This window comes from Pterocles gutturalis, unplaced genomic scaffold, assembly GCF_000699245.1.
Source record: "Pterocles gutturalis isolate BGI_N339 unplaced genomic scaffold, ASM69924v1 scaffold20890, whole genome shotgun sequence".
In the NCBI taxonomy this organism is placed as follows: Eukaryota; Metazoa; Chordata; class Aves; order Pterocliformes; family Pteroclidae; genus Pterocles; species Pterocles gutturalis.
The window spans coordinates 1-27,264 of record NW_010138743.1 but is presented as its reverse complement, the minus strand read 5'-3'; the positions used below and the strand labels follow the sequence as shown (position 1 = coordinate 27,264).

The 27,264-nt window shown below is 41.0% G+C and overlaps 2 protein-coding genes across 2 annotated transcripts; one reads left to right on the top strand and one right to left on the bottom strand.

Annotated features, from left to right (window-relative positions):
- Positions 1–7: 7 nt before the first annotated feature.
- LOC104459617 (cytochrome c oxidase assembly protein COX11, mitochondrial) lies at positions 8–1,960 on the top strand (the record flags this gene model as incomplete). Its single annotated transcript, XM_010083128.1, has 3 exons — positions 8–145; positions 1,027–1,152; positions 1,651–1,960. Coding segments are annotated over 3 exons (447 nt in total), but the record flags the coding sequence as incomplete, so codon positions are not given.
- Positions 1,961–5,229: 3,269 nt separating this feature from the next.
- TOM1L1 (target of myb1 (chicken)-like 1) lies at positions 5,230–27,259 on the bottom strand (the record flags this gene model as incomplete). Its single annotated transcript, XM_010083129.1, has 14 exons — positions 5,230–5,293; positions 6,249–6,321; positions 6,614–6,701; positions 7,614–7,674; positions 8,175–8,271; positions 9,135–9,252; positions 9,798–9,858; positions 12,296–12,429; positions 15,867–15,983; positions 16,651–16,758; positions 18,329–18,448; positions 18,863–19,012; positions 24,907–24,985; positions 27,186–27,259. Coding segments are annotated over 14 exons (1,344 nt in total), but the record flags the coding sequence as incomplete, so codon positions are not given.
- Between the last annotated feature and the right edge of the window lie 5 nt (positions 27,260–27,264).

Sequence of the window (27,264 nt, the reverse complement as noted above, 5' to 3'; positions counted from 1 at the left end):
GGGCGGCACGACGAGCGCGGGGCACAGCGCGGAGCAGATCGCCAGCATGGAGCCGGTGCGGGAGCGGGTGATCAGGGTGACGTTCAACGCGGACGTGCACTCCAGCCTGCAGTGGAACTTCAGGCCCCAGCAGAGCGAGATCTACGTGAGTGGCTTCGCTTCACCCCCCACAAACCCCCTCACACCAAGGGGGCAGGGTGGGCTGGGGTTTGGCCACCTGGGAGCCAGAGCCGTTGGTGGCAGGGCTGGGCCCTGGGCTGGAAACACGCGCACCTGGGGCACGGCCTCTGCCCCCCTCCAGCTCAGAACTGTCCTGGGGGAGCTGGTGGGCAAGGCTGGGCTGATGGTGCCTTTGACCCAAAGGGCAGGACTTTTACTGCCTCCTGGAGTAAAGTGGAGTTGCTCCCCTGCCATCCCATCAAGCTACCAAAAAAATGATTGCTATCAAACATATATTTATAGACACACCATAAAGCGTGGGTGTACATGTACAGACTGAAAAAATAATACCTGGTAGAGCAGGGTATCTAAACCTGTGGGGTTGTGGCAGGCTTTGCCCCTGGTGCTTCCTCACCCCTATCCTGGTAGGACTGTTGATGTATTTTAAACAGTGAACGTTGCAATCTAACTTCACTGTTTAAATTTAGTTCTTAATAAAAACTCTCAAGAGGAGTCATGCTGCTTAATTGGTTTCCAAGTCCAGTACTGAAAGAATTATAACCTTAATTAAATGTACACAATATATAATTTGCATATTAAATAAGCTCTGTGTGCTGCTAAACAGCTGTGAATAATATAAGTCTCAGTGGCAAAGTGGGTAAGATTAAAAATGCACACCTATAACATTATTAGTGCTTTTAATTTTGAATAGAGGTGAATTGTCTAAAAGCAAAATATTTGTTAAACAGTGAAGTAACCAGCTTGAAACACCAAAAGAGAAAATGAACTAATTTGAGATAAAGTCTATAGAACTCTGAGTGGAAGGCTGCAGTGAGTTAAAAATGACCATGCAATTACTTTATACAGGTGGTACCAGGAGAGACTGCGCTGGCATTTTATAAAGCGAAAAATCCGACTGACAAACCAATAATTGGAATCTCTACCTACAATGTAATACCCTTTGAAGCAGGACAGTATTTCAATAAAATACAAGTAAGTGTTCACACAAAACAAATATTACATTTTCATTTACATGAATGACAATAGTTATCCACAATTTTTCTATTTTTAAGCCTCGATACCATTCTTTGTATGCCAACTTGATTTTTTCAAATGACATCGTGTGAGTTCATTCTTATAGCCTTACTGTCTTCATAATGATTTGCAATACATGTCCAGTTAGAGTGTCTCCCAAATATATGGTATTTGGCACAACTGACATTGAGCACAGAAGGCAGTGATGTATGCTAGCCTGGCCAATTTGCACTTTGGATGCTTCATTAAAAGCTTTTTTTTTTTTCCCCCTGTAACACAAGAGGAACAGAATTGCTGTCTTCTTGCTCATCTGGTTGATCCTTCTCAGGATTTTAGAGATGTACAGGGAAGGAGAGTTGATCTTACAAGATGAAGCTTTCCCTCCTGTTGGCAGGGATGAAATTTACCGTAGCTATTGTTGTCTAATTATTTGTGTCTTTTTCCTCCCCCATGCAGTGTTTTTGTTTTGAAGAGCAGCGGCTGAATCCTCAAGAGGAAGTGGACATGCCTGTCTTTTTCTACATTGATCCAGAATTTGTAGATGACCCAAAAATGGCCAAAGTTGATTTGATCACCCTCTCTTACACCTTTTTTGAGGCAAAGGAAGGACAGACGCTACCACTTCCTGGATATCAGTAAAGGCCAATCTCTGCACAGTTTGACTCTGCTACCTGACTATCAGTTTTGAAACCATTTTTCGACAGAAAAAAAAAAACTGTAGGAGTACTCTGCAATATGAAATTATATTATTAAACCACCATAGGCATATGCTGCTGTTATGAAAGGATGTATTTCTATTTTTTTTAAAAGAACTTAATGTAGTTGGAATATTATTTCTTAGGGATAGTATTTTTTCATCAGACAATAAAAGGGAACAGACTGTTCCTGGAAGAGAGAGGGTTTTATCAAGGCATCTTTTTATAAGACATATTATCTGAATATTGTGAGGCAAATTTTTAAACCCAAGTGTAAATTGAGATCCTCTTTTAAATACAGAGGAACAAATCAGTTTATTAAGCATCTAAAATTGCACTGCTGGCTCTGAAGAATAACTTCCGTGTAAGTTACTTTTTAAAGAAGTAAAAACAGGTAATCAGTTCATGAAATCTCAAAACTAAACAAAGTTAGACGGTATTGCTGTGTAACTTTCCCATGGCACAGGAGGATATGACAATTCAGAAGATGATGCACCCTCTCAAATTACTACTGAATCAGTAGCTCATTTGGTAAGAGCAGACTGCTCTCAAACTTATCATTTGAATGAGGAACAGTAATTTAAATTAAGAATATCAAATCTGTGGTATAGCTTCCCTTTAGAAATACCATCTTCAAATTTTGACGTTATGTTCAACTCGTTTAGAATATCTGTACTGCTTATGCCTACTGTTCTGTGTACTGCAGAGGGCAGTACACAGACAAGCTCAGCTTATGTATGAAATGCTTTGAAGGGAAAGGCAGTATACAAACAACTGCTCTAAACTGAAGGCTAAATTGATAGCGTAGGAGTCTCTGAGCTCAGATCCACAAGGAATCAACCCCATTTGAAAGTTAAATCCAACAAAGTCTGCTCAGCAGTTGTTCAGAGGTACTCCTAGGTACTCTGTTTATCACTGGAACAAGTAAGCCTGTATTTATGTAATTTTTCATCATTACCTGTTGGGTAGGGATAATAACACTTTATCACAGCTTTGCAAGTGAGGAGTGAGTTACAGAGCAACTTTAAGCAACCTACTCATTTTCAGACAGGACATAATCTCAGTCCAGTATCTCATCTGCTAGGCCAGTTCTTTCTACCCTTTCAGCAGATGAGATCTAACGAAGTAAGATTAATGTTGATTTGTTTGGACTCCTAACAAGGTAAGGGGTATATCAGAAATAACTGCAGTTACTTTAGGCTCAATTATGTTTGCATACAATAATTTTAAAAGTGCTTTTTTGAAAATAAATGGATGCTACCTTTAAAATGCTTTATTTTACCAATTGTATGTGGTGTTTAAATAGATTCTGCATGACATTCATGTCAGGTCTGCACTGTGTATTTATTAAAGTTTAAAAAACCTTTTCATTCTTTGATCTCTCTATTGCATTTTGTCCAGCAGAAGATGTGAAGCCCACACAAGATATATCTGTATAAAGATAGCAGCAAGCTTTATCATCTCTAATTCCAGTTATGCTTCAGAAAAAAAAAAAAAATATCATGACAAACCTTTGAATTCAGGCTAGAAAAAAAAAATTCTTACCTGGGTTGTCTTTAGTCCGTTGTCTTTTTGAAAGTTGAACTGATCATGGGAGTTTTCCACACATGGCTTTATTCTGGCCCTGTGCTTTAGAAAGAAATTAGTATCTCCTGGCAAGTGCCAGTTTCATAAATGTGGGGGTTTTCCCGTGAGTTTGAGCACATTCCAGCTATAAAACAAGCTCTCCCATCTCAGTAATTAGCCAGTTCGCTTCAGCGCTTTCATCTATTTGTGACAATTTTGGTGCTTTAAATATGGAAAAGTTCAGTTAGCAATCATCCATTATGGATTACCGTGTTGAAACAGCCTATTGTCATTTGTTACACTTCAGTTGTATTGTTAAAAACCCAGCACACTAAGCTGTAGGGAGAAATCAATCCCCCTCACATACTGTTGTTAGCAGTCTTCTCAGGCTGCTGTCCAGACCACTGCATGTAACACAAGAAAAATGACAAAGCAGCTTACCTTTTCACCTCTGCTTCCAAAAAACCCCAAACTTCAAGTTTGTCTTTTTGACAGAACTAATGTAGCCCTACAGCAAGCTGCAAAATTTCTAACCCTGCAATGGCACACCCTGGGTTCACGCTAAGATACTTCCCATGCTATCTGCAGTGGGTGTTCTATGGAATACGCGTGTCATCTGGTAAAAACTCAGAAGTGAGAGGAGCTGGCTTCTCAGTAAGCATTTGCTTTTATTTGGAATTTTATGGTACAAAAATTGCAAAACCAACTGAGAACTTTTATCAGTTAAACAGTTAACATAACGCACATTTTAAATGTAGTATTTCACAGAAAAATTAGCTTATCAGCTCTGAACATGAACTAAGTTCTCAAATTTTATATCAATTATAAATCCAGAGAACCAGACCTGTTAAAGTGCACATTTTACATTCAGCATTAAAATAGATAAGGCACTTTAATTATTAAAAGATAAAACTGTTATTAACAGGGTTAAACAACTTGAATAAAATAAATGGATAACTATTGCTCATCTGCATTGTAGATGATTATTTTTTCCTTCACCAGAACAGCAATCTCTGCAGGGCAGGAACATGGAAAGAAATAATTGATCCCCCTCCAATATTTACTGAGTAAATAACAGCAACAACATACGAACAAGCGGGGCTTTCCTGTTCTGTTCATCAGGGATGGCAGCACCTCATGTCCCAGCTCAGGTTCTTACCAAGACAAAAATCCAACTACATTGCAGGCTTTTAGGAAGAGAAGTCTGTATTAGGAATATGAGTGTAGGAAAGTTAACACCGCATGTCTTCAGACAACCATCAAGGGGACCAATTCTAGAAAAGTCCTACATATCAAAACCCCCTTATAAATTTCTAGAGAGATTAACAGAGACAGCAATAAGGCCAAACCAGAAACCAGATTCTGCAGTTTCTGTAAATGTAACGTTCTGTTTGCTGAATAAAGGGGTAAAGCAACACAAAGGAACAGTGAACTTGCAAGAAAAGTTTTCTTCTATAGTGGCAAGAATCCTTTTTGTTACTTGTGTCAGGTGTGAAGTGTTACCTCACACACAGGTGAATCTGGAAAACATATTAAAGGCCCCAAAAATACTTAAAAAAATAATTCTGCAAGGCACCTCAAAGAATACACAGTTGAACATTCAGGACAAATTATCAAGGTGTAGATCCAATTAACTCTTCAACTTCCACCCAATGCAGTATTCCAATACTTATTGTTTGTTGTGTCAAAATACAAAACCCGTTCTGTTATTCACTTGGGTGTTACAGGAAGCACAGCACCAGCGTCAGTTCGGTAAAAGACTTCACCTCCACCTTCAGCATTCTGCATCCTTTTTAACTTCTGTCTTCAGCACATCATCAATATCTTCATAAATAGCTCTGGAAAAAGAGGAACAGGGCGACTCCTGCATCACAGTTGTTTCATTTGGACAAAATGCACCAATGAAATCCTGCCCAAGCACCAACTGCCCGAGTTTATACTGTTTGCCTAACGGAGCAGCATCAGGTGCAGGATGCCCAGGTTTCCATGGAAACAGAGAGGCCATCCTGTGGTGTGGCTGTGATTGCACAGTTAACAACATACCTCTGGACATGGGCACTTTCGATGAAATAAGGTTGGGAAACAGGTCTGCAAAATGCAATTGGCCAGCATACCACGTGGCACGCAACTACTGCACTAGTTAAAAAAAATAAATAAAGCTCTCTTGATATTTTTCCTCCTCAAAACATGATGGTTCCTTGGAAATAAGTTTTGTGTAGGTGGTTCAATTTTTTCGCAATTCCCTGGTAGAAAGCAGAGTTCTGCCATCTGTTTAGTTTTGTATTAGTTTTCTGTTTGCCTGCTTGGTCCTCTGGAGAGTCCCAGCATCAATTCCCTTTTGTAGCCTGTGCTTAAATTGAGGATTTTCTTAATACGCAGTAGAACAACATTCTTACAAATCACCATTACTGTGAACAGGAATTACTTTGGTTATCTTGCTCCAGAACTACCTGTGTTGAAGTGTCAATCAGCTTCCTCCACCCTTAACATGTTTTATTCACCTTTTCATATCACTGAAAAGGATTTCAGTAATTGTTTTTGACACAGTATTACTCCACCGTCTTTACACATGCCTACACTATAGGAGTTTAGTCCTTAATTAATTGGTTATGCCAGAAATATTGGAAGAACGTGTCCAAAACACAGCCACTCATTTATATTAGCGATCCAGCTGGTCAGCTAACGGTCTAAATAGTGTGGTCTGTTTTCTCACTCAGAAGATGCTGTCTCAGAAGCTTTCTTGCCTTTCATACTTAAGAAAACAGTTTATTAACTATTTTAAAAGTTACTTACTCAGTGGGAGCCAACGGATCAAATTCCATTATCTCGTAGTAATGAGATGACTGGGACTTGTTCTTTGGTGCAGCTGAAGAATAAAGACAGGCAGATAAATCCAGACTGGAACGTAATCGAAAAGCATGCTTACTGCATGTTACTTTTTTGTACCTTCCCAAAAGTAGCAGATTATCTCCCATGTATCTATAGTTGCTTTAAATGCTAAAATGGACAGATGTCCAAGACAAGCCACAAGCAATATGAGATTTTGTCAACGTTTGTTGCTGCTCCTAGTCTTTAACAGCCATTATGTAAAGCCTCTAAGTCCTAACAAGAAAAATAGATTTCCATGAAAGTTAGGTGGCCTGGAGAGTATTTATTACCTGCTGGTGACAGTCCACTTAATGATGTAGGATGTCCAGCTGGCACATTTACTGGATTCAAAGGCACTGGGCTCAAAAGAGTTGCCAACTGAGGAAATCAAGCAAAACAGAGCATAAACAGACGGTTCTGTGAGAACTGGTTTGACTTAACTTACCTAACTGCTGACTTATCTTTAGACTCTCACACTGCAGCAGGTAAATTCTAAGGTCAACAGTTATGAGTCTAATTAATCTCCATTCTCCACACAAAGTTCAAAACATCTTTTAGTGTTATCTATAGCATATGTGTATAATTTACTTCTGTGTAATCTGTTACACTACACCGACTCCAAGACTGCAGTATTCACCATACAGATACCTGCTTTTACTTGCGTTTTAAAATAAGGAATATGCACGTGTGTTTGGGGGCTGCTTCTCCTCTTTTCTATTTCAAACTGCCTACTACAGAATACCAATCAAATTCAAGCCCCTCTATTCTGTCCATTCCTTCTGTCATGGGTGTTGTGTTGGCAGTATATGCCATTTGTCCTACACCGTACTTGATTTTTAAGTGTTTGGGGTTTTTTGGTGGGTCGCTTGGTTTTTTGTTGGGTTTTTTTTTTTCTTTTGGGTGTGGGTTGGGGTTTTTTTTTGTGGGGTGGGGGATGTTGAGCATATTATTTGAGATACGAAATACACCAGAGTAACATGACGGCAGCAGGAAGGGATCTGTTTGCTTCACACAGCAACAGATTAAGCACAAATAATACAGCAACTGCTGCTGCAAACTCCCCTGAGATTGTGCTGGACCCAGACAAATATGCTTTCACATGAGCACCTCTAGTATCAAAAGAGGAAAGTTGGCCTGGTCACCCCATACAGAGTGTTCCCCAAGGTGTGGAGAAGGGCCCCAGAATAGATCTTTGTATCCCATTTGGACAGCAGTCGAGGTAAATCCAAGGAGTTCTCCTCTGGACAGCTGCCAGAAAGAATGATTATTCTGAACATGAGCGTTACTCACATTGCTATACACATGTCCAGCTGGGTTGCTTACACTAGTGTTTTGTGCTTCAGTTGCAGATCTAGGAGAGAGTAATACATTGAAAGAAACTGCCAAACTATCAAAACAGTATATTCTGATTGTTACCTTATTTTTTTGCTGGTTTGCCTTTTGTCACAACTGAGAGCAGCGTGGGCAGGTGGGCCACTGTCCCGTTCCCATAAAAGGGAACTACAAGAACACCCCTCCTGTCTTAAACTGTCCTTATTGACCTGTACAATTCATCTGTTTCTCCCTTTCACCGCAGCACTGGCAATGCTTAAAGCAGAGTCATTATAACCCAAGCATGTCTTGACTGTTGAGATAAATTTCTGTCCATGACCAAGCGGTGGTGCAGGAGCAGCGTATCTTTAAGCAACGTCTAGCACACAGGTAGTTTTCACTTGTTCTACTGGACTAACATATAAAAGTAGTCAATCTGTGTTCTCAGAGCTTTCTATAAGCTCATTAGATGAATTACAGAGTACTAATACCTCTGAAGATCTGTTATCTGTTACCATTTCTTGATAAGACATTACTCACGGGAACTGCTGAGCTTTTGTAATAGTTGCTAAATCTAGCTGTGGATAAATTGATGGATAACGCTTGTTTTTATCTTCAGGGTGTGCAGATATGCAATCTGAAATTCAAAGCGATAATTAATGTTCATTTAAACATTATTAAGGAAATTTAGTTACTTGTACTATGAACCTTGAAAGGGTAAAGCTGTGTTTGGGAGGCATATAAAGAACTTGAAACAAATTGCTGTTTATCACATGAAAGGCAAAATTTTAATAACTCTGAGAAGGTTTTAGATGCGATATATTTATCTCCTTAAAATGTCAGAACAACGTCTGTAGCACTATACATGGTAGATACCACTTAAAACTCCTTTCACTATTTCTAAAGATTAAAATGGAATTATAGGCATTTATTCCTGAGGGGACACTCACACCTGTGTATGGACTCCCCCAGAATGGATAAAGGAGGGGCTTCTGCAAACAGTACTTCAGGGTACCAGAGTTCGGAGCTTTACTCACTCCACTGATATGAAAGAAGAATAAAGTTAGAGGAGATGAGTACCTTTCTCAAAGTGAATTGTTTCTAACACCAAGAGCCTCCTGAAAATAACTTAGGAAATCAAGAGGATATGAGAAAACCATATCTGTGTTTCTGTCTTCCAAGCCTACAGAACAGGCAATCACCTCAATGTTTTCCAGCCCTCATTGTAACATAAAACAGAGCATGTTCTACACTTCAAACTTAAGTAATGGTAGAAAAAGATTATTGCTTCCACTGCAAACAAATTACAGGGAACCTCATACTATCTTTTTTTTCCCCTATGCACACACATCAATTCTCCTTGTAAGGAGACCTAAGGAACATCCTTAAGGAGTATCTTTGTTTTCCTTCTTACAAGGAACTTCTTGATTCTTCCACCAAGCTCTTATTGGTTTGCTTTAGGAAACCAGACTGCAAGGGAAATGTACATTCACCACTTACTGTGGCCTGAAGGAGACACTGCGGAGTCAGTCTGCACCACTGGTGACACAGGAGATGGAGAATCTATGGAGAGGTCGAGTAGATCACTTGAGGGAGCAGATGGCTGTTTCCTGTACAGCTTCACATTTGAAAAGGAATAAAGTTATTTGGGTTTTTGGGTTACTTTGGTTTTTGCTTTGTTTTGGGTTTTTTTTTCTTTTTCCTTTAAAAAAGGAACTTGTATAGTCTTAAACAAATTGCTGTTTTCACAGAATATAAATTTTAAAAATCATAATATTAAAAATTGGCAAGTATGAGAATACCAGGATTTTTTTTTTTTTTGTGGTGTGAAAGAGAGAGATCATGAAACAAAAATTGCCTTCCAGAAAATATCAGTTTCAGCAAAGTTGCTGTTTCAAAAAATTCAGGAAAACAATTCTGGAGCAGGAAATAGACTCAATTCTATACAGCAATCATGAGCTTGTTTAGATACAAGTTTGATATCGATCTTCTGATTGATCCTCTACAATTATTTTCATACTACTTATTTTTGTTATTGAGATTTGATACATAGGACATCAATTTTTTTTCAGCCCTGTTTTGGACAGGGAAAGTTCAAAATCACACCGTGTTTCCCAGGACACAGAAAAGAGTTCCCTTTGTTTCTCAGGTATAATTACTCACCTCTGTGCGTTCACGTTGTATTCTCTGATTCTCCAAAAACCGAACTCTGTTTCGTGAGAACCTGTTGAAGTCGCAGTTAAAATGTTTATTCTGACATTTCTGTGATGTTACTCATAGGGATATAAAGCCAGTTATAATCAAAGTTTGATTATCAAAAGACTCCAGAAGTGCCAAACAAGCACAAGAGGTGCTTTTCTCTGGGGCACCTGTCTCTGCACTGGCAATTTGACCGACTCCTCTCCGGGGCTGTGAGCCTCTGCTCACCTGTGCTCACACCACTTAGCTTGTTCCTGGGCTCGCTTCTGAAGACAGCCGTCTCCTTCTTCCAAAACAGAGCCAAGGCACAGCTGACAACACAGTCTGCTTCTGTTCACGCCAGAGAGGTAACTATGAACATGCACGGTGCCAAATCTGGCTCCTTCTGACCAGACGACTCTTCCAACTGAGTCCCAGGACGCTTTCTGTCCTCAGAGGTCCCCACACGCCCTCATGCCATCTCAGGATAAACCACACGCCTACTCTGGGACACAGCCCTCTCATTAGCTCAGGCATTTGAAATAATTTTTTTAAAAAAAAGCAGACCAGAAAGTCCATCTGCATCAATATTTATGTACTGGGAGTCAAACAGTGCTACGCCGGGTCCAGCAGAGACCCAGTCAAGTGACATCCAGCATCCACACGTCAATCCATTTCAGAAATAAGAGCCCTACGTGCTATAGACCATGAGACTGACTACACAACTCCCTTGGCTATTCCACATTACCATACCGGTGAGGCTCGCACAGATAGTCTATATGCAGGGAGGAAGAAAAGAAAAATCCCAAACCCTTTCCAACTGCAGAACATAAATATTTATCTGAAATCCAGGAAGAACCAAGAAGTTGGTAGAGCCACTAGAGGGAGTCATGGTTACACGCACGAAGCAGTCTATTGCACAATGGGGATTGCTCCGGATTTAATTTGGACTCTACGTTGATAATAAGAAACAGGGAATGCAGCATGACTTGTCTGCAAACAATACACACAGTCTGAAACAGCTGCAGCTAGTTAAAATCAGTTTGTCCTTTACACATCTCATTGTTCAGAGGGAGTTCCAAAGAACAAATCTTCTCCAACAAACATTAACTAAATCCATTTTAATGTACGTGAAATGCAATGCATCTGCACCTGGAAGACTCATTCCATACAACCATACCATTACAGTACAGAAACGCAGTCGTCTTCTGTCCAATTTCATGATGGCCTATTAGTTGCTCCTTCAATCACAAAGTGAGTCTTTCATAACTAATATATTGAATTATACCCACAAGCTATTATTCGTAGTTCAACAGGTTCTTGGTCTTGCCAGTATTCATCAGGTGTAACAAAAATGCAACCTTGCATCTGACTTCAGTGGATTTACAGAAGCTGAACAGAATTCTACTTTTGGTTTACTAAAATGAAAAACTTCCTAAAGCAAGAAGCGAGCACACAGTTCTTTCAAGGCACCTTCTGTAAGATATGCTAACATTGCTGTAGACAGAAGATGTAAGGATAAATGAAAACTAACTGTTGTCAAGATTAGACCCAAATTTTTTGCCGTGACACTTAGAAGGATTAGTGATATTTTCAGTACAGCATTCAGAAGAGGTTTAAAAAGCAAAGATGACTAAACTCTCTAAATCTGCTAAATTTAATCAAGAACCATTGCACTTGATGCATAATGATTTCTAGAACATTTCTTAACAATGGAGGAGAGAAACTATTTAACATGGAAGGCTAGTTCCTGTTGAACCATAATACTGTCCATGAGTATACTCATAGCGATATTTTGGGGGATAATACTGGAATTTTGAGTTTAATTCAGTTTTTCTAGCATCTAGTCATGCTACCAATTACATAACAAACACACAGGATGTGAATGCAAGCACTGCAGTGCTTCCATGTGTGAAAAAAAGAAACATTTTCTGCTGAAAGACAAGTAGAACAGCGTGTTTCGATCCAGTTGAGAAAACCAAGCGACTCTGTTGAGCATGCAATGAGGCAGAATGCTATGCCATGGCCAATTTCTGTAGTAAAGCTGCCAGAGTTGTTTAGAAAGGAGAAAAGTATTCTTCCCTGGAAGCATACACACTTAGCAGAAATAAGGACCACCACCAGTCGCAACTGGTTTGTAGCAGACTGATGACACATTCACTGTGCACTACCAAAAAGGAATGTCAAATTCCAAAGGAATTTTTGTTTACATGCCTCCATCCGATTTCCCTGCCTATGGTGTTAACTTGTTTTATCGCATTTTCTAATGGTTTTCTAACTACCTTTATGAACTGTTTCTGAAGTGTTTAGGGGGAAGGGAAATAGATAATTTTATTTTTGCAATCACATTTCATTTCTGGATTTAAGGATAAAAATCTGCCTCCTTGTGGAGGATCAACACTAGATGTAGGGACTGTCTGGGTCCGTTCAGTGTGCTCATTCAGTTACGATACCAAATGGAAGGAGAGAGGCCCTGTACTTACCTTTCATGTCCCAGGAGGACATTATTCAGATCTTCATTTATTTGTATTAATTCCACTATCACATCTTCATTCTCCACTGTCACCAACAATTCCATGATCCTCTCCTGCATCATCCGACAGGTCTTATACAGTTTCTGCCCAAGGCCGGGGAAAAAAAAAAATAAATTGTAAGTATGGTCTCCCAGTTTGTCAGCTTTGGAGGAGAATGATAAGACACTTGAGCGCTGCAGACTCACAGGTAACACTCCTTAACAAACCGCACGCATACCAAACATTGCAAACAGCGTCATTTTCATGTCTTTGATCTCTGCAAGACAGGTTGACAACTCTTCCATGACAGCCAGCACTCCTACCCCTACCCAATCCCTACCTCTTGACCCACCTTTATTTCTAAAGATCTGTCTCTAAAGCCTAAATTACAAATTGCAAAATAACGAAGACCCCTCCGGGTGATGCAGAGAAAATTTGATTTGAACTTGTCCGAAGCTGATTAAACTCAGTAGGATGCTTCTCATGGATGTAATGGATGTTCAACGTCTGCTTGAAGAAAGTCTCTAGCTCTAACTATTCCTCTAAGTGGTTGATGGACTTAATCTAAGCACTTTTTGAGAAAGTCACAAAGACATAGCAGAATCAGCTGATAGGAGAATTCTGAGAGCTTACTGAGCAGAATTTTGCATTATTGCCAGTTGAATTGGAAGATAGTTTATTTATATTCCTCTCCACTGCAGAATTTGCATGTTCAGAGAAACAAATTCTTTAGCAACAGGAACTTCAACTCAGCCAACACTTCCCCCCCCTCACTCCCCCCCGTGCATTTGCAAATGCTGCCTGGCTCCGCTTAAGGAAAAAAAAAAAAAAAAGGAGGGGGAAAAATACTCCATTTGTACACTGCTATGCAGAAATTGTTCTGGTATTATTTTCAAAATAATCTGATGTTTCCTCAAAAAACATATACTTCACATAAATAAATGAGTTATGTGAAAAGAAATTTTGCATCCCTTTGCCAAATCTGCACAAGGATTACAGAGCACCGTACCTTTCAGTACTGTATCTTCATAGCCCAGCATAAAACACATAAAAATGTATTCAGTTTAATGTCTGTAATTAAATTTAAAACCTCTCCGACACCACACTTTACTACCTGATCCGCATTTTAAAAATGTGTATTTCTTATAACGCCATTATACAGGCAGAGCAGCTCCTTTGTAAATATCAGTATTCAACAGAGAAGGAAATTCAGACACTCATTTCAAGGAGGGATTTGCTAGGCTTCGCTCCTACCCATAATGATGCATGCACTCTTATGTTTTGAAAACCGGAATTTTACAATGATGGACCACCAGCTGGTATAACAATCATCAGTGATTCCAGTGAATTTGTGCTAGTTCCTACCAGCTGGTGATCTGGACCCAAATTCCTGCATGGCCATCAAATGGGTATTCACAGTCCAGTCCAAAAGTTTGTTACTCTTCTTGGCTGATACTAAGCTTCAGCTATTCTTTAACTTCTGTTAGTGGTCAGCACAATATTTCAAGCGAGATCTGCTGTCCTAAGCCTCATCCATGAAGAGGGTGGAGGAAGGGAAAAGCCCAGCCAGTACTGAAGCCATGGAACGGAAAATACATTGTGCTGATGAAGTTTGCCCGGTTACAGTTTTTATCGAGGGACTCCAGATAATCGGAAGGACTGAAATGAATGTCTCCAGCTCACTCAAAGCCTGAACAAGCAGCTCTTTTAATAAAGGACTTTGCTCTCTGACAACAAAAGTCAAATCCAAGCAACCCAGGTAGAGCTACAAACACAAAGGAACATGAACACTGTGGAAGGAACCGGCTAGCCGTGCTCGATGCTTTACACCACTCAGTGCACAAGGGAAAGAACAGAAAGAACAACAGGGAAATTAACATAGAAGGAACGAGTTTTTAGTCACTCTCCCACAAATAGGAACTCCACACCCTGTCCTCAAACTTTTGCCAAAAATTTCATTACTGGGAGTGTCAATAAGAATCCACTGGTTTACTGTGGGCAACCTCATCGGTGCGCCCACATGCAGAAGGGCCGCAGTAGGAGCCAGGAAATGAAAGACATGCTTTTGCTGTTTCACAGCCAGATACACCTGGTCATGGACCGGACAGAGGTGGCCAAGTACATTAAACCAGTGTATACTCCTACCTGGAATGTCTTTCACCAGTTGGTTAAGCCACCAAGGCCAGTTTGCACCTTGGCAGCCTCCCTGGTAGCAGCAGCACTGCAGAAGTGAAGGATTGTGTAGAACAGCCGTAGATCAGCTAGTGGTGTCCACTGCTGGGACAACCTACACTCAGTCCTCGAGGGTGGGCAAAGCAAACCCTCTGCAACCTATTGCAACAGCTGTTTGCCTGCATTTAAAGTCTACTCTGCTCAGATCCTTGCTTCACAGACCCTTCCTCCTTGGACCTGTAGCTCCACAGATCTCTGAAAAAAAGAGTGTTGGAGACACGAGGAATTTCCAGGGGAGCAAAAACCACTGAGAGACTGCACCTGTGTCCTGTCTAGTGCCCCCAAGACCAGCAGCGCTGCCTGTCATTAAAGATGAGAGGCAGTGGCAGTCTGTGGCTGTCTCTCCATATCTCACCTCCAGTTGTGGATCCATCCATAAACGGACACAGCTGAACAGCACAGCCTCAAAGGCAAGCCAACAGCACCCAGCAGTGGCTCCTTGCAAAGGAAAAGTTCTCCACTGGGCACAAGCAGCACACTGAAGGCTTGCAAAAATCAGATCAGTTCTCTACAACATTTAATGCTGACAGATGACCAAAAATGCCTTCTTAGCATAGAAATTTGGAGGTAAGTTTAGAAACAGAAGGATGTGACAAAAGCTTTTTAAATTCTCGCAGACCACAGGAAACAGAAAAAGGCTCACTGACATGGGTCGCTATTGAAATACTAAAGTAACACTGCATTTTTCATTTCTAAAATAGAAAATACAGCACGAGTAGAATGACATCACAGAAGGAAGAATGTCTGCATGTTCCCTGGCAAATCTAAATGGGATTATTGCAATACACTTCCTTCAGGCTACCCTGTAAGAGCACGTGCATTCATCTACAGCACAGCGAGCTCCCGATCTTTGAGGTCACGCACATAAAACCAATACTTCATATTCTTCACTCTGCCTTTAAGGTACTGTTAATAATAAAGACAGCACTGAAAACTCCAGGATGGATATGAGAGAGACTGTGTCATCATCTGTTTTCCCAAAAGGCAACTGCGTTCAACTGGAATGTTCTTGGGGCTGTTTGACAGAACATGCTTAACAGAGAATGCTCCATTATTAAATTCCTTTGCCCTTAGAATTCCCTAGAGCTTAAATTTGCATTGCAAGCTGTATTATCCTTTTCTGACTATCTAGATGTCAGGGGAAGGTGAAGGTAACAAGAGAAAGCTGAGCAAAACCAGAGATGGAAACCTGTTGCTGGATTCCATTTGGCAATCTGAATCCAGATGTTAAAAGAAAAGATTCAACATATTTTAAAACCAACTTTGACTAAACCAAACCAGTAGCCCCTACCAGTGAATTACTGCATACCTGTAAGAGATTCATATCATCCGGATTTTCAGAGCCAGGAACGTTTTCTTTTAATATTGATGACATGACTCTCACATTCATTTTTGCCATATCCAGTTCACTGTACAGTTTCCCAATCTGTTGAGTTCAACAGGACAGAATATTGGGTGGATGAACAGAGTGAGCAGAATAATTCTTACCTCTAATACGCACTTGCTTCCCCTTCAGGTATAATACGGGCCTAATTAGCATTATTTTAACCCAGTGACATGCCATGAAAGTGAATGGAATTAGCCCAGCCTTTATGTGTGCAATCAAATGAAGACCCAAGTCAGACAGTACTACTCATTTTCCTTACAGTTAACCCCTCTCACTAACGTTACTGTCACTCTTTTGCGTTATCTACATGGAATGGAAGTGAAACATCCTTTCCTTTCTGCTTTTTAGAACCATCTCTTCACACAAACCTTATGCAAAAGTGAAGTTGGCTTTCTCAGTTATTTTGAAGTAATTTTTATCAATTTGCGTAACAATGTCATAAGACATCACTAGATATTCTCCTGCTTGAGTAAATGATTCCACTTTCTGGTTGGGGTACAGCCTGGCACTTACTGAAGTCACTTCTGCCTACTTTGCTTTGGCACACCATCATATGAAATAGGAGAATGAACCTAAACCCACAAATATAGAACGATGCCACTTGAACTGACCCTTCCAGTGGTCTATCCGCCCAGGTTGTCAAAAATCACACAGTACCCGTGCATTTCAAGTGGACCCACCCCCCTCTAAACCTCTAGTACTGCACCTGCTCAGGAGTCAGCAATAATGTTGGGCCTGTGGGAAGAGGCAGCAAAGAACGTTTCGCAGGATTAGCAGAAGATGGTGATGACTTTGCAGAAGGCCGAGATGAATTCTGCAGAAAGACAGAAGAGCAGAGCTTGGGTTTAACAAAAGAACTGAAGCAAACATGCAGATGAGAGAGCTACAAAACATCTCTGTCAGACTAGACAACTGGACATTAGCTTTCTCATAATCAATGCTCCCAAGGAATTTGTTGAGGAAGATCTATTTACAAGAATAAATGTAATGGCTATTTTGTAATGAAATGAGGCTTGGAATTCAGATATCCTTTAAATGGGTCTGCAAGTAAATTCCATCACAGAATAAGGTCATGATGGCTAAGAACAGCCTAGCTGCTTGAGCTCTTAAGCCATCGAACAGCCAAGCATCACTGCAATTTTACAGTGAAGGATAGTTTAGAATGCAATCACCCTTGGAAGCGGTGGAAAGGTTGGAGGGTTAAGTCTGGTCTTTGCGGAAGATGAACTGCAAAGGCCTGCTGGATCGAAAAGCTGGAACATTTCATCTGCAGAAAGCTTCACTTGCATTGCATTTGAACTGACTGCTATAAAAAAAAAAATAAATCCACATCCAAAACCCAACCTGCACAAGACTACACTCTTCAAGTCCTTCACTTCCTAGAGACTGAGTTGAAAATCGCGTTCAGGTCTGCTGTTGCTGAGATCAACAGAAGGTTTGCCACTGATTTTAACTGGCAGATACATGTGGGAGACAGAATCGTCTCTACTACACTTGGTGAGAAAAAATAATTATTTTCTATTGAGAGCATTCTCCACACAGCTTCTTCAAACCACCTTTAAATACATAAGCTTTTGTACACGCCACTGTTCAATCATCAAATCAAACTCAGGATAAATTTGAATCATTCCTGTCTGCACTGATTATAGACAACTAATTCTGTAATTGCAAGGTTCCACCCAGTGGTGGATGGTTTTCAAACTTCCCAAATCTCTTGTGAAAACTCCTCTAAAGAAGAAAAATCTGGAAAGAATGGCTTTAAAACATGTACTGTATTTTCAGCTGATGTCCAATGCTCAAGCCATACTTAATGTCCTCGATGCTATGTGATGATGCATATGACATATGCTTAAATAACGTTTATTGTGTACTAGCTGTGCAAACAGCTGGAGACATATATAGACAATCTTTTCTTATAGATTTCTACCTCTCTTGGTTTAATTTTAAAGATAGATAATGCTCATAATCCTGTACAGTACATGTTTTCATTAAAATCTTACTCAGTTGAGGCTTTCAGAAGTCGAAAATTTTGGAGCATGCAGCTCTCATTCACTTTGAGGCAAACAGTGTGCCCAAATCTTTTACACACTTTGAAAGTCTCAAAAGAGATGCTTCCTTTTTGAGAACATATCCGCTAATCTGTGGTTTGTAATAAAACAAATAAACTGTTATATAGGCCAGGTTTCTTTGTTGTTATCTCTGCTGTTATAATTGAAACTGATTCCTGCTCATGTGCTGAAATAGGTTGGTCATATTCTGTCCTGGAACATTTAAATAAAAAGACCCCCAAACAAACACATGTTCTTTGTCTACAGAGCTCACACAATTAACACACCCTGTTTCTAATTTACAATGGTTAATGAAGTATCCTTGTGTATCCTCACCTTAGGTACCCCTCTGCTGGTGTCAGGAGATGGAAACTCCACTCCTTTCTTCAACAATTCTAGATAAACTTCTTTGACTTCGCTCACATCCACCATTCCTTGGAAACCTCGAGCCCACGTCTAGTTTTGAAATAACAAGAACAGTCACAGAAATGGACAGTCAGCGGGTCAGACAAGCGTGTCTAAAGTATGTGGTCCTAAAGGCAGGTCATTCCCTCCATCCACTCCAGCTCACTTCATTCAAAGCAGCAGGAACCACAAAAGCTCCCAAGTTCCCTCTCATCCTGCTTGCTAAGTGCAGCCACCGAGGGAGCACACACACAGACTGGGAGGGGAATACAAAAGGTGGGGGTTGACAGTTTTCCAGTTCTCCCCCTTTGTCTTCCAGTCTGTGCTACTCCTGCTTGAAGCAGCAGCAGCAAGAGTAAAGTCTGCTTTAGGAAGAGGTTCCTGCAGAGTACAGAAATGGTCTGCATCACTAAATGTTTACCATACAGGAGAGACACAAACCCTTACCGTTTACTGCAGACTTACCATGATATAGGTCAAGATTTTCTCCTGCATGTCGATCGGCAGATTGTATCTTGGATTCAGCAGTTTCACCAGCTTGTCTTTACAGAAATCTTTCTTCACAACCAAAGACTGGAATCTTGGGCCACAGTTCTCTATACACATGTCCAGCAGCTGCACACACAAAAAGCTTCTGTTACACAGATACTAGGAAAAAAAAACCCACCAACTTGACTGCTTTTGTTTCCTTTTGTTTAATTTGTTCCAAGGTGTTATGGGGAAGAGCACAAATGGATCTGAACAGATTCCTGCCAGCTATCTCACTAGAATGGCTGATGAGGTTACTGGAGGGAAACAGCAGCTCACTGCGTGCGCCGTTACACCTACGCGATACACAACGAGATGCGTTAGCCAGAGTTACGCTGTTTGTAACAGAGCAGTGCGTCCACACTTGTTTCCATGTCACAGCAGTTACTGAACGCACAGTACCTTAACAGCATGAAATCTGTCCATAGCTTAAAAAATGTCTTGTACAGATTCAGTAATAGAACTAATCCACTGCCTAGCACATAGGTACTCTAGTCAGACAGATTCTGAAGAGCTCTACAAGAGAAGAAAATAAGATTACTAAATGCCTCTCTTCTAATCTGTCCTGTAAGTGAGAGACTAATGAAAATAAATAGAAAAGAACAAATTCAACAACTCAGAGTACAATTTCCCCACGTTTTTTAAAGGTCACATTGATTTGGAACAGATTAGCTGAATTGTTCCAATTGTCAGATTCATGTTCACAAACGAAGTCTACCTCCAAAACTCTGCTTGGAATGCTCAAAGCAGGATCCCTGCAAGCAACACGTCTGCCCTAACCAATATAGCAGTGCATGATAATGACATAATACTTCTCCCTTTCACACCTGGAGGTGGCCGATTACAATTCCCATTTTACAGAAGAGATATCAAAAGCTGTCACTACGTCCCAGCTATCTGAAGTCAGGCCAAGTTTTGATAGGAAACGAGTCATTCAGGTGCAGAATCAGGAACAGAACTCATCTCGCCTGGCTCAGATCTGGAGATCGACGACAGGACCACAATGCCACATGTAGAGGAAAAAAAAGTCACTCTTGTGCTTTTTGCTCTTCAACCGTATCTTTACTTTCCCTCCCAATTTAAGAGGGAAGATGGAAAGGTGAAAGCTAAGGGTAGAAATTAACAAAAGTCTCCAAAATGTCATGGTTTTCAAGAAAAAAACCTCCCCTGAATCATGCAGCAGACAGGATATATTCTCAAAAGGATACACATATTTTAAAGGATGCTATTGTAATTTTGATAAAAGTAGGTTAAGTATACTTTCTTATTCAGAGCAGACAATATTTGACTAAGTTTAAGTCATTTCAGTAACTCGTTCTCTATCCTCGGGACTTGGGGATTTTTCTCCCAGTGTGATCAGGAACTTCTGGGAGAAGAGTTTTAAAACCAGAAGAAAATATATTGCTGTAATGAAAACAGGGCAGAACAAAGAGACACTGGCAGACTGCTGTGCAAAAACCTAACTGAGAGATAATTACAAAAAGTCTTGGCTCGAATCATTATTTTTCATTTGAAAGAGTACATGAAACATATGCTAATAAACCAAGTCATTTGCCTGTGCAGGACTTCAAAGATGGTCTGTGTAAAACATTTTCAACCCAGTGCATGGGAAATCTGGTATACTACTCCCTATTATTAATTCTCTACTTAAGGGACTGAGTATTTACCCTCTGAATGGAAGTACTGAACTAATATACTAGATCCTCCGCTCAATTACACCAGCCCAGCCCACTCACTTGGAGTGAAACTAAGCTGGTGTAAGAAAAAGAAGAATTTGACTCAGTTATTTTTAAGTGGACCATTTGTGAACAAGCCACTGTCACGCTTATAACACCTTTCATTAGAATTTCAATGGGGTTAATTATCTTTGCAAATAGGACTTCACCTTCCTAAGCAGTTGCACTGGAATGAATAGACACAAGGTGGCCAAGCCAACTGCTGCACACAGCGCAATGGAATATCAATAGAAGCACGTTTTAATAACAGAACAGGCCAATTAAATTCAACCAAACCATTAAACTTCCTCTAAATGACAGGCAGGACCTGAGAACTGTTGGAATTGACAGAGCGACGTGCACACACTGGTTCACACGACAGCAACGCAAAACCGAAATGACAAAAGGCATCTGGACAGAGATGAAGACAAACTGTACGGCTGAAACAAAACGAGAAGTTGGTGGGGATAGCAGAAAGTCAGCTACATTCCTTGTCACTAGAGACCTCACTCCTAACTCAGTGAGACTATCTGCTCATCTCAAGCAGCCAGGCGTGGTCCATAAAGCCGTGATGAACGGATGTACTGGGTGATGGATACGGAATCAGATCTAAGGTGAACGCAAGAAAACAGAGACGAACAGCTTGCCTCTTTGTATTTCTGACTGAAAGGAAACAAGTTGTTAATCCATCTCCAGGATTACACTCTACTAAACATATACTGATGTCTACACAGCAGAGTTTTAGGAGAGCAAGAGACCATTTCCCAGTGCCAGCATTTAAAAGAAACCTGTACGAGCAGCTTTTTCACCTGCCATTCATCAGCTACAGTGTAGTGGCTATGGAGACTTTGCATTTCAACAATATTAATTTTGCAGAAGTCTTGAATTCTTCAGATTTTTATATTATATATACACGCATATATATAAAAAACCACTGAAACATGCATTTCCTTTGTTCCCATTCAATACCTTTTTCTTTTCCTCTTTGCCCATATATACCATATAGTGTCATAAAATTGACTAGGGCTTTTTTGATCAAGGGGCTGGAGAGCTCTCTCATGTTTTTGTTTTTTAGATCCTCTGCTTTGTGGAATGTTAATTTAACAAATGAAAATCTGAAAGCCACATTTGCCATGCTAAAATTTTTTTACATCCAAAAACTTACAGGATATTAAAAGGAAAATACAGAAAAAAGCCTAAGGCAAAAAAAACCAAACTCCGAAATGTAAATCTAAGCAATGAATTCCTTTACAATATTTTCCAACAATGGCATGCAGAAAGGAAACAATAATTCCAACTTAAATTTCTGCCCGCTGCTTTGTACGTAAGAGTGTGCGTGTGGACACAGACGCAGAGAGCAAGTTGAATTCAACGCACTACCTCCCCGTATGCTCTCAGGCATGTCAGCGTTCGGTATGTAAACAGAGCTTACGAATCCAAAGTCTATTAGTAATAAGGAGTCAGATAACTCATACACACTTTGTTGGATTCCTGCCTAAAAATTCTAATCCTCTGCACTCCGATTGAGAAACCACCACCCCTGCCAGCCCTGATCTCTTGGCTCTATCAAAGGCTGCGCGTGAAGCAACTCCACAGCCTGACACACAAACACCCCCATCCACCCGACTGCCCAAGCACCACGCAACTTCAGTAGATCAGAGTGAATGATGTCAACACATTGTACAGCTGGCATTCGCCCGTCTTCCTCCAAGTAAATAAATACAGATCTGTGAGCCAGAAGGAAGAAGACACCGTGGAGATTTAACATGTCTCGATGGCAGAATCAGGGCTCACGCGTGCAGCTGTGCTACTTCAGATGAAGAATTTCACATTTCACTCTGTATTCTCTGGGAATAAGCTCCTTAAGCAGTTTCACTAGAAAGATTAAATTCCAGAGTTTCAAGGTTGAGTAAATAAAAATGGATCAAAATACATTTCAAAAGAGAAATGGTTTGTAGATCTGTTGCCTTCTTAGTTGTATCTCGTGTAGGTAGGAGAGACAATCTTATGCAGTCTCAGAAGCTGGATGATTGTATCTCGTGTAGGTAGGAGAGACAATCTGATGGAGTCTCAGAAGCTGGATGACCACATTTACTGTAAGAAACACAGGCAATAGCTTACAGCTCATCAAAAGAGAGCCCTTTTTTTTGTAGAAATCTGGGAGAAAAATAATTTTTAAGAGATAATGGTTGCACAGGGAATGAGGGCTCATGGCTTAGGAACTGAAAATTATTTATCTTTTTCCATTTGCAATGATTTGCTGTTCTAATCTAAGCATTTCAAAATGGGAAACAGAAACAATGTCATTAAGGCAATCAAGAACCCGAAACAGAAGATACAGCACATAGACTAATTTGGGAACAAAGGAGATTAAAGTCATACGTGGTCTGTGATGAGGTCATCAAAGGAAAGGTTTTACACCTGCTAAAGTGCCAGCAGTACTGGTAGAAAACTAGAAAAAGGAAAGGAGCCAGGGGCAGAGGGAGAGGCAAACGATGGAAGATCTTACACAAACACAAAAGCAGGAAGCGAGAAAGTTAGAGGAAAGGCTGGCACTTATTGAAACAAAACAAAACAAACACCACCTCACGGAAAAGAAACCTGCAGTCAGAAACCAGCAGCTGTGCCAGAAGGATGCGATTGCCTGGCACAAAGTTCCACGTGTACACGGGAGTGGGTGGGGACCGACACAGAGAAGGAGCCTTGGACGGCAAAGAGCCTGTGAGAACGTGTTGGACCAGAAGCGTAACTGAAAGCTGGTACACACTCCAGCTGCCAGCAAACACAATAAGCTGCCAGGTCAACACGACAAAGCTCTTCCTTGGATACACCTGAATCAAGATCCTTCTCCCACTTTTATGTGTTTCAGAGATAAACTATAGTGTCACCTTGGGTGTATCTGCTGGGTAAACATCCAAAGGAAGGCTCTAAATCCAAGCACTGGGCTATTGTCACTCCAGCTGACTGTGTCAGATATTCAGAGAAGGACCTAGGTGCACAAAGACTGCAGGAGAAAGAAAACAGATCTGATACAGGCATTGCAATTACAGCGGAAACCAAGCGTTTCTGTTATGCAAACACTGGAACACACAAAAAGGTGACTCATAAAACAGTAGAGGAGGAAGCCAAGAAAGAAGTGGGGGTATGGAATGAGGTGAAGGTATCCATGGGTACGTTTAACGCGTTTATCTGCATCTCTAACTTGACAGGAGACACTTGGGCAATTGCTAAGTGACCTACAATTCCACACTATCCATCACCTATCTTCCTTAATCACTTCTCAGCACATATAGATAATGATTTTGCACAACAAATACCAAACTCATGAGTAATACTGTCATGCAGACAGGCCTCTACAACCTCTAAAAAGGAAATGGTGAAGAAAACACTTCTAGACAAATAATGAAAGACAAATCCCCAACAACTTAAAATCCAGATCACATAATTCTTCTCACAGTTGCACTACTGTTAGTCAAGAGTAAAGTCAAGAGTAATTCAAGGGGTGAACTCTGGACTTATGACAGTGTTAGGAACTTCCTGCTACTGCCTGCATTATCAGGGCAGCAAAAACCAGAGGACTAAGATAACATACTCCAGTAAATCTTAAATGGACTGAAATTACAAGAGTTCCCCAAACTCCAGGATAGTTCGGAAATACTGTCAGATGCTGCAGGGCGGGTTATCTGAGATGAGGATATTCCCAGCCACTCCAACCTTTAGTCAAAACATCCGAACCTTACACGGCTCACCCTGTGTCTTGCTCCCTTGCTTACCTCCCCATTGTTACCTTTTCATTCAAATCTCTCATTTGTACGTGATAGCACTTACCTTTACAAACAGGTCTAGCACACTCCACCACCCTGCATACCGTGCTCAGTTTAACTAAGATCAGTACCACAAGGTGAGTAATCGAAGGGTCAATTGTAGCTTTTATGTAATATCCCAACCCCTGTATCTTTGACAAACAGGTGGGGCACTCACAGAGGGACAGTCACCGGAGAAAATAAGAATTATACTACCTGTACACAGTACAGGTTTAAAAACAAAAACAACCAAAAAAGCAACAATAAATTCAAGAATTTGTGTCATCCAGGACTCTGTGGAACACCAGTACACCATCTGATCTGCACTGTGGTCGTGCTGTACACGTAAACAAAGAGAGAAAACATCCTGGAGTGTTGTGTCAGTGATAATTTGCATCTCACCTTATCGTTTAAAATGTTTTCCTCCTTAGTGTCTAATTAATATAAACATAGCCGTACTTACAGACAGGGTAAGCCTGATCTCCTTATGGTTACAGTTTTTTGAAAGCTTTTTCTTTAGCGCTTTAACTGCATCTTTAGGCCTGTGACAAGAAATTAAGTAGAAAAAGTTACCAGTGAAGTTAAGACTGTTTTTCTAGTTCACAACTTCATCCAAGAGCCAAAAATACCGGTCTGAGATACGGGACCAAATTCATCCCTGTATTTACACCCACATAAAACTAGAGCAATTGCACCATTGATCTCAGCAAAATGGAGCCAGAGTAACAAAGCAGTGAATCAGGTTTGTTACTGCATTACTCCCGAGACTGGTACAGAGAAATAAAGTTGTTCTTCTCTGCAGAGCCTCCTCCAAAATTATATTATTTCACTGTTGTACAACAGATTTACTTATTGAGCTTTTATTGCTATGAAAGGGAAAAACAATTGCCAGATGTATCAAAAATTGACTGGTACCTATTTTTCATGTGTGATGCCATTAAAAAATACTCTCCTGGGAGTGCTGTCAGGAGTAGGGGCGTCTTGGCTCTTTATATTATAATTACAGGATGCTTTTAGCTCATCTGAGTAATTACCATGTACAGATGGACAACCCATTCCACCCCAGAGATAGGGGCATTTCTAGCCCAGTCATTTTGTTTTCTATATATACACCCCATATCTTTTAACTATCTATGTAGGAGGAAAAGGGTGGAAGATGGTATCATGCTTATCAAATGTGGGAAACAGTTTTGCCTGATTAATATGGGCTATCTATAGTGTACAATTATTAGGGCCAGCTCAATGCTCGTGATCAACAAAAACAAGATGTCCTAAAGTCTCTTTAGGATCTTGCTAGAATCTAAGGTGAAGCAATAGGCATAAATACAGTGTTTCAATAAGAAAAAAAGAAAACTTGTTGAAAATATTTCAAAGCCAATGAAATTAAATGATTATTTCCCTTTACCACATTTTTCAGTTTGAAATATACTTTATCAGAAAAAAAAAAAGAAAAGATTTCTCTATTTTTCTTAATCCTATGTCATATCCAGCCATACCAGTAGAGCATCAAGTGATGGATGGGAGCATGAGAACGGAGAGGAAACCTTTCCCTCGCAGAAAGCTTTACTACTACTACTGCACTCCTGCTTCTTGCTTCTCTCAGTGAAGCATCTGGAAATGCTCTGGTCAGGAGCTGGATAGTGCATTAAAATAACCATTTGCCTAATTAGACACAGCAGTTCTGCTGTTCCTAATATCCTGTTACAGAATACAACTAGTAGTAGCTGCCTAGGAGGAAGTTACGAGCAGTTCCTTTGTGCACAAGAGGAAATAGTTTGTTAAAAAACGCTCTGTTGCATAGGAGCTCCACATGAAAACAAACACTGAGGGTCAACCTGTGTTACTGCGCACGGCAATGGCCAGAAGGGAGTTACTACAGACGTCCCAAGCTCCAAAAGCCACAGGTGAGAGTAAGGGATCTGAGAAAAATGAAAGGAAGGACAAGCCAATGCAAAAGAAGATACTAGCGTGGAAACTGACGCATACCTCATCCTCCTGGAGAAAGCTCTCCAGCCAGTGATAAAATGTGCCACTGCTAGCAGCCAGCTCTTGCAATGCAATGCTGAATCAGATCTTACATAGGAAAAAAATTCCTTCTCCCCCCGTTACAGGCGGGAACAAGGAAGCACAAAGCCCAAAGTGACCAAGCAAACCAGAAGGTGGCTGTTCAGTGCCACAGGCCAGCTCTGTCCCGGGAGCCCCGGTACACGTGTTGGTCTGATGGATCCCACTGAACAGAAACCAGCCATCACTTCGCTCCTGCTGGGATGTAAGCTGGCTGAGGAATTACCTATCAGGGAACTCTTAATTACATTAGAAGTACAGAGTTTTAACTGGTGCTGCAGGCAAATGCTCAAGCTCTGTTTCCAGGCTGGGTTTTGCAGAGCACAGGGGTACCCGCTTAGCCTGACAAGCTGTACACGTTGTACAAAATGTTGGATTCAGGCGAGAAATCCACATTGTCACCTTTCTCCAGTGCTTGTCTGTGGGGAAGGACCTACAAACCTAACCCCTACACGTCCTGTCAGCCAAGCGAGAGGCACCCAGCCAGGCAAAACCTCCCTACGAACCGCAGACCCTGCTCCCTGCTGCTGTCGGGGCAACTTCCCATGGGCATCGCACCGCCCGGCCCTCCAGCCGCCACCTCCGAGGACAACCCGGCTGTTTAACGTCCCCCAGGAGAAGGGGGCCGCTCAGGGCACTGCCGGTCCCTCTGCCCCCCGCAGCCCCTGCCTCGCTCACCCCTCCTCCGTCGCGTTGATCACGTCGCAGATGTGCATGAACTGTCCCCACTCCTCCGTCTGCAGCGCTCCGAACGTCG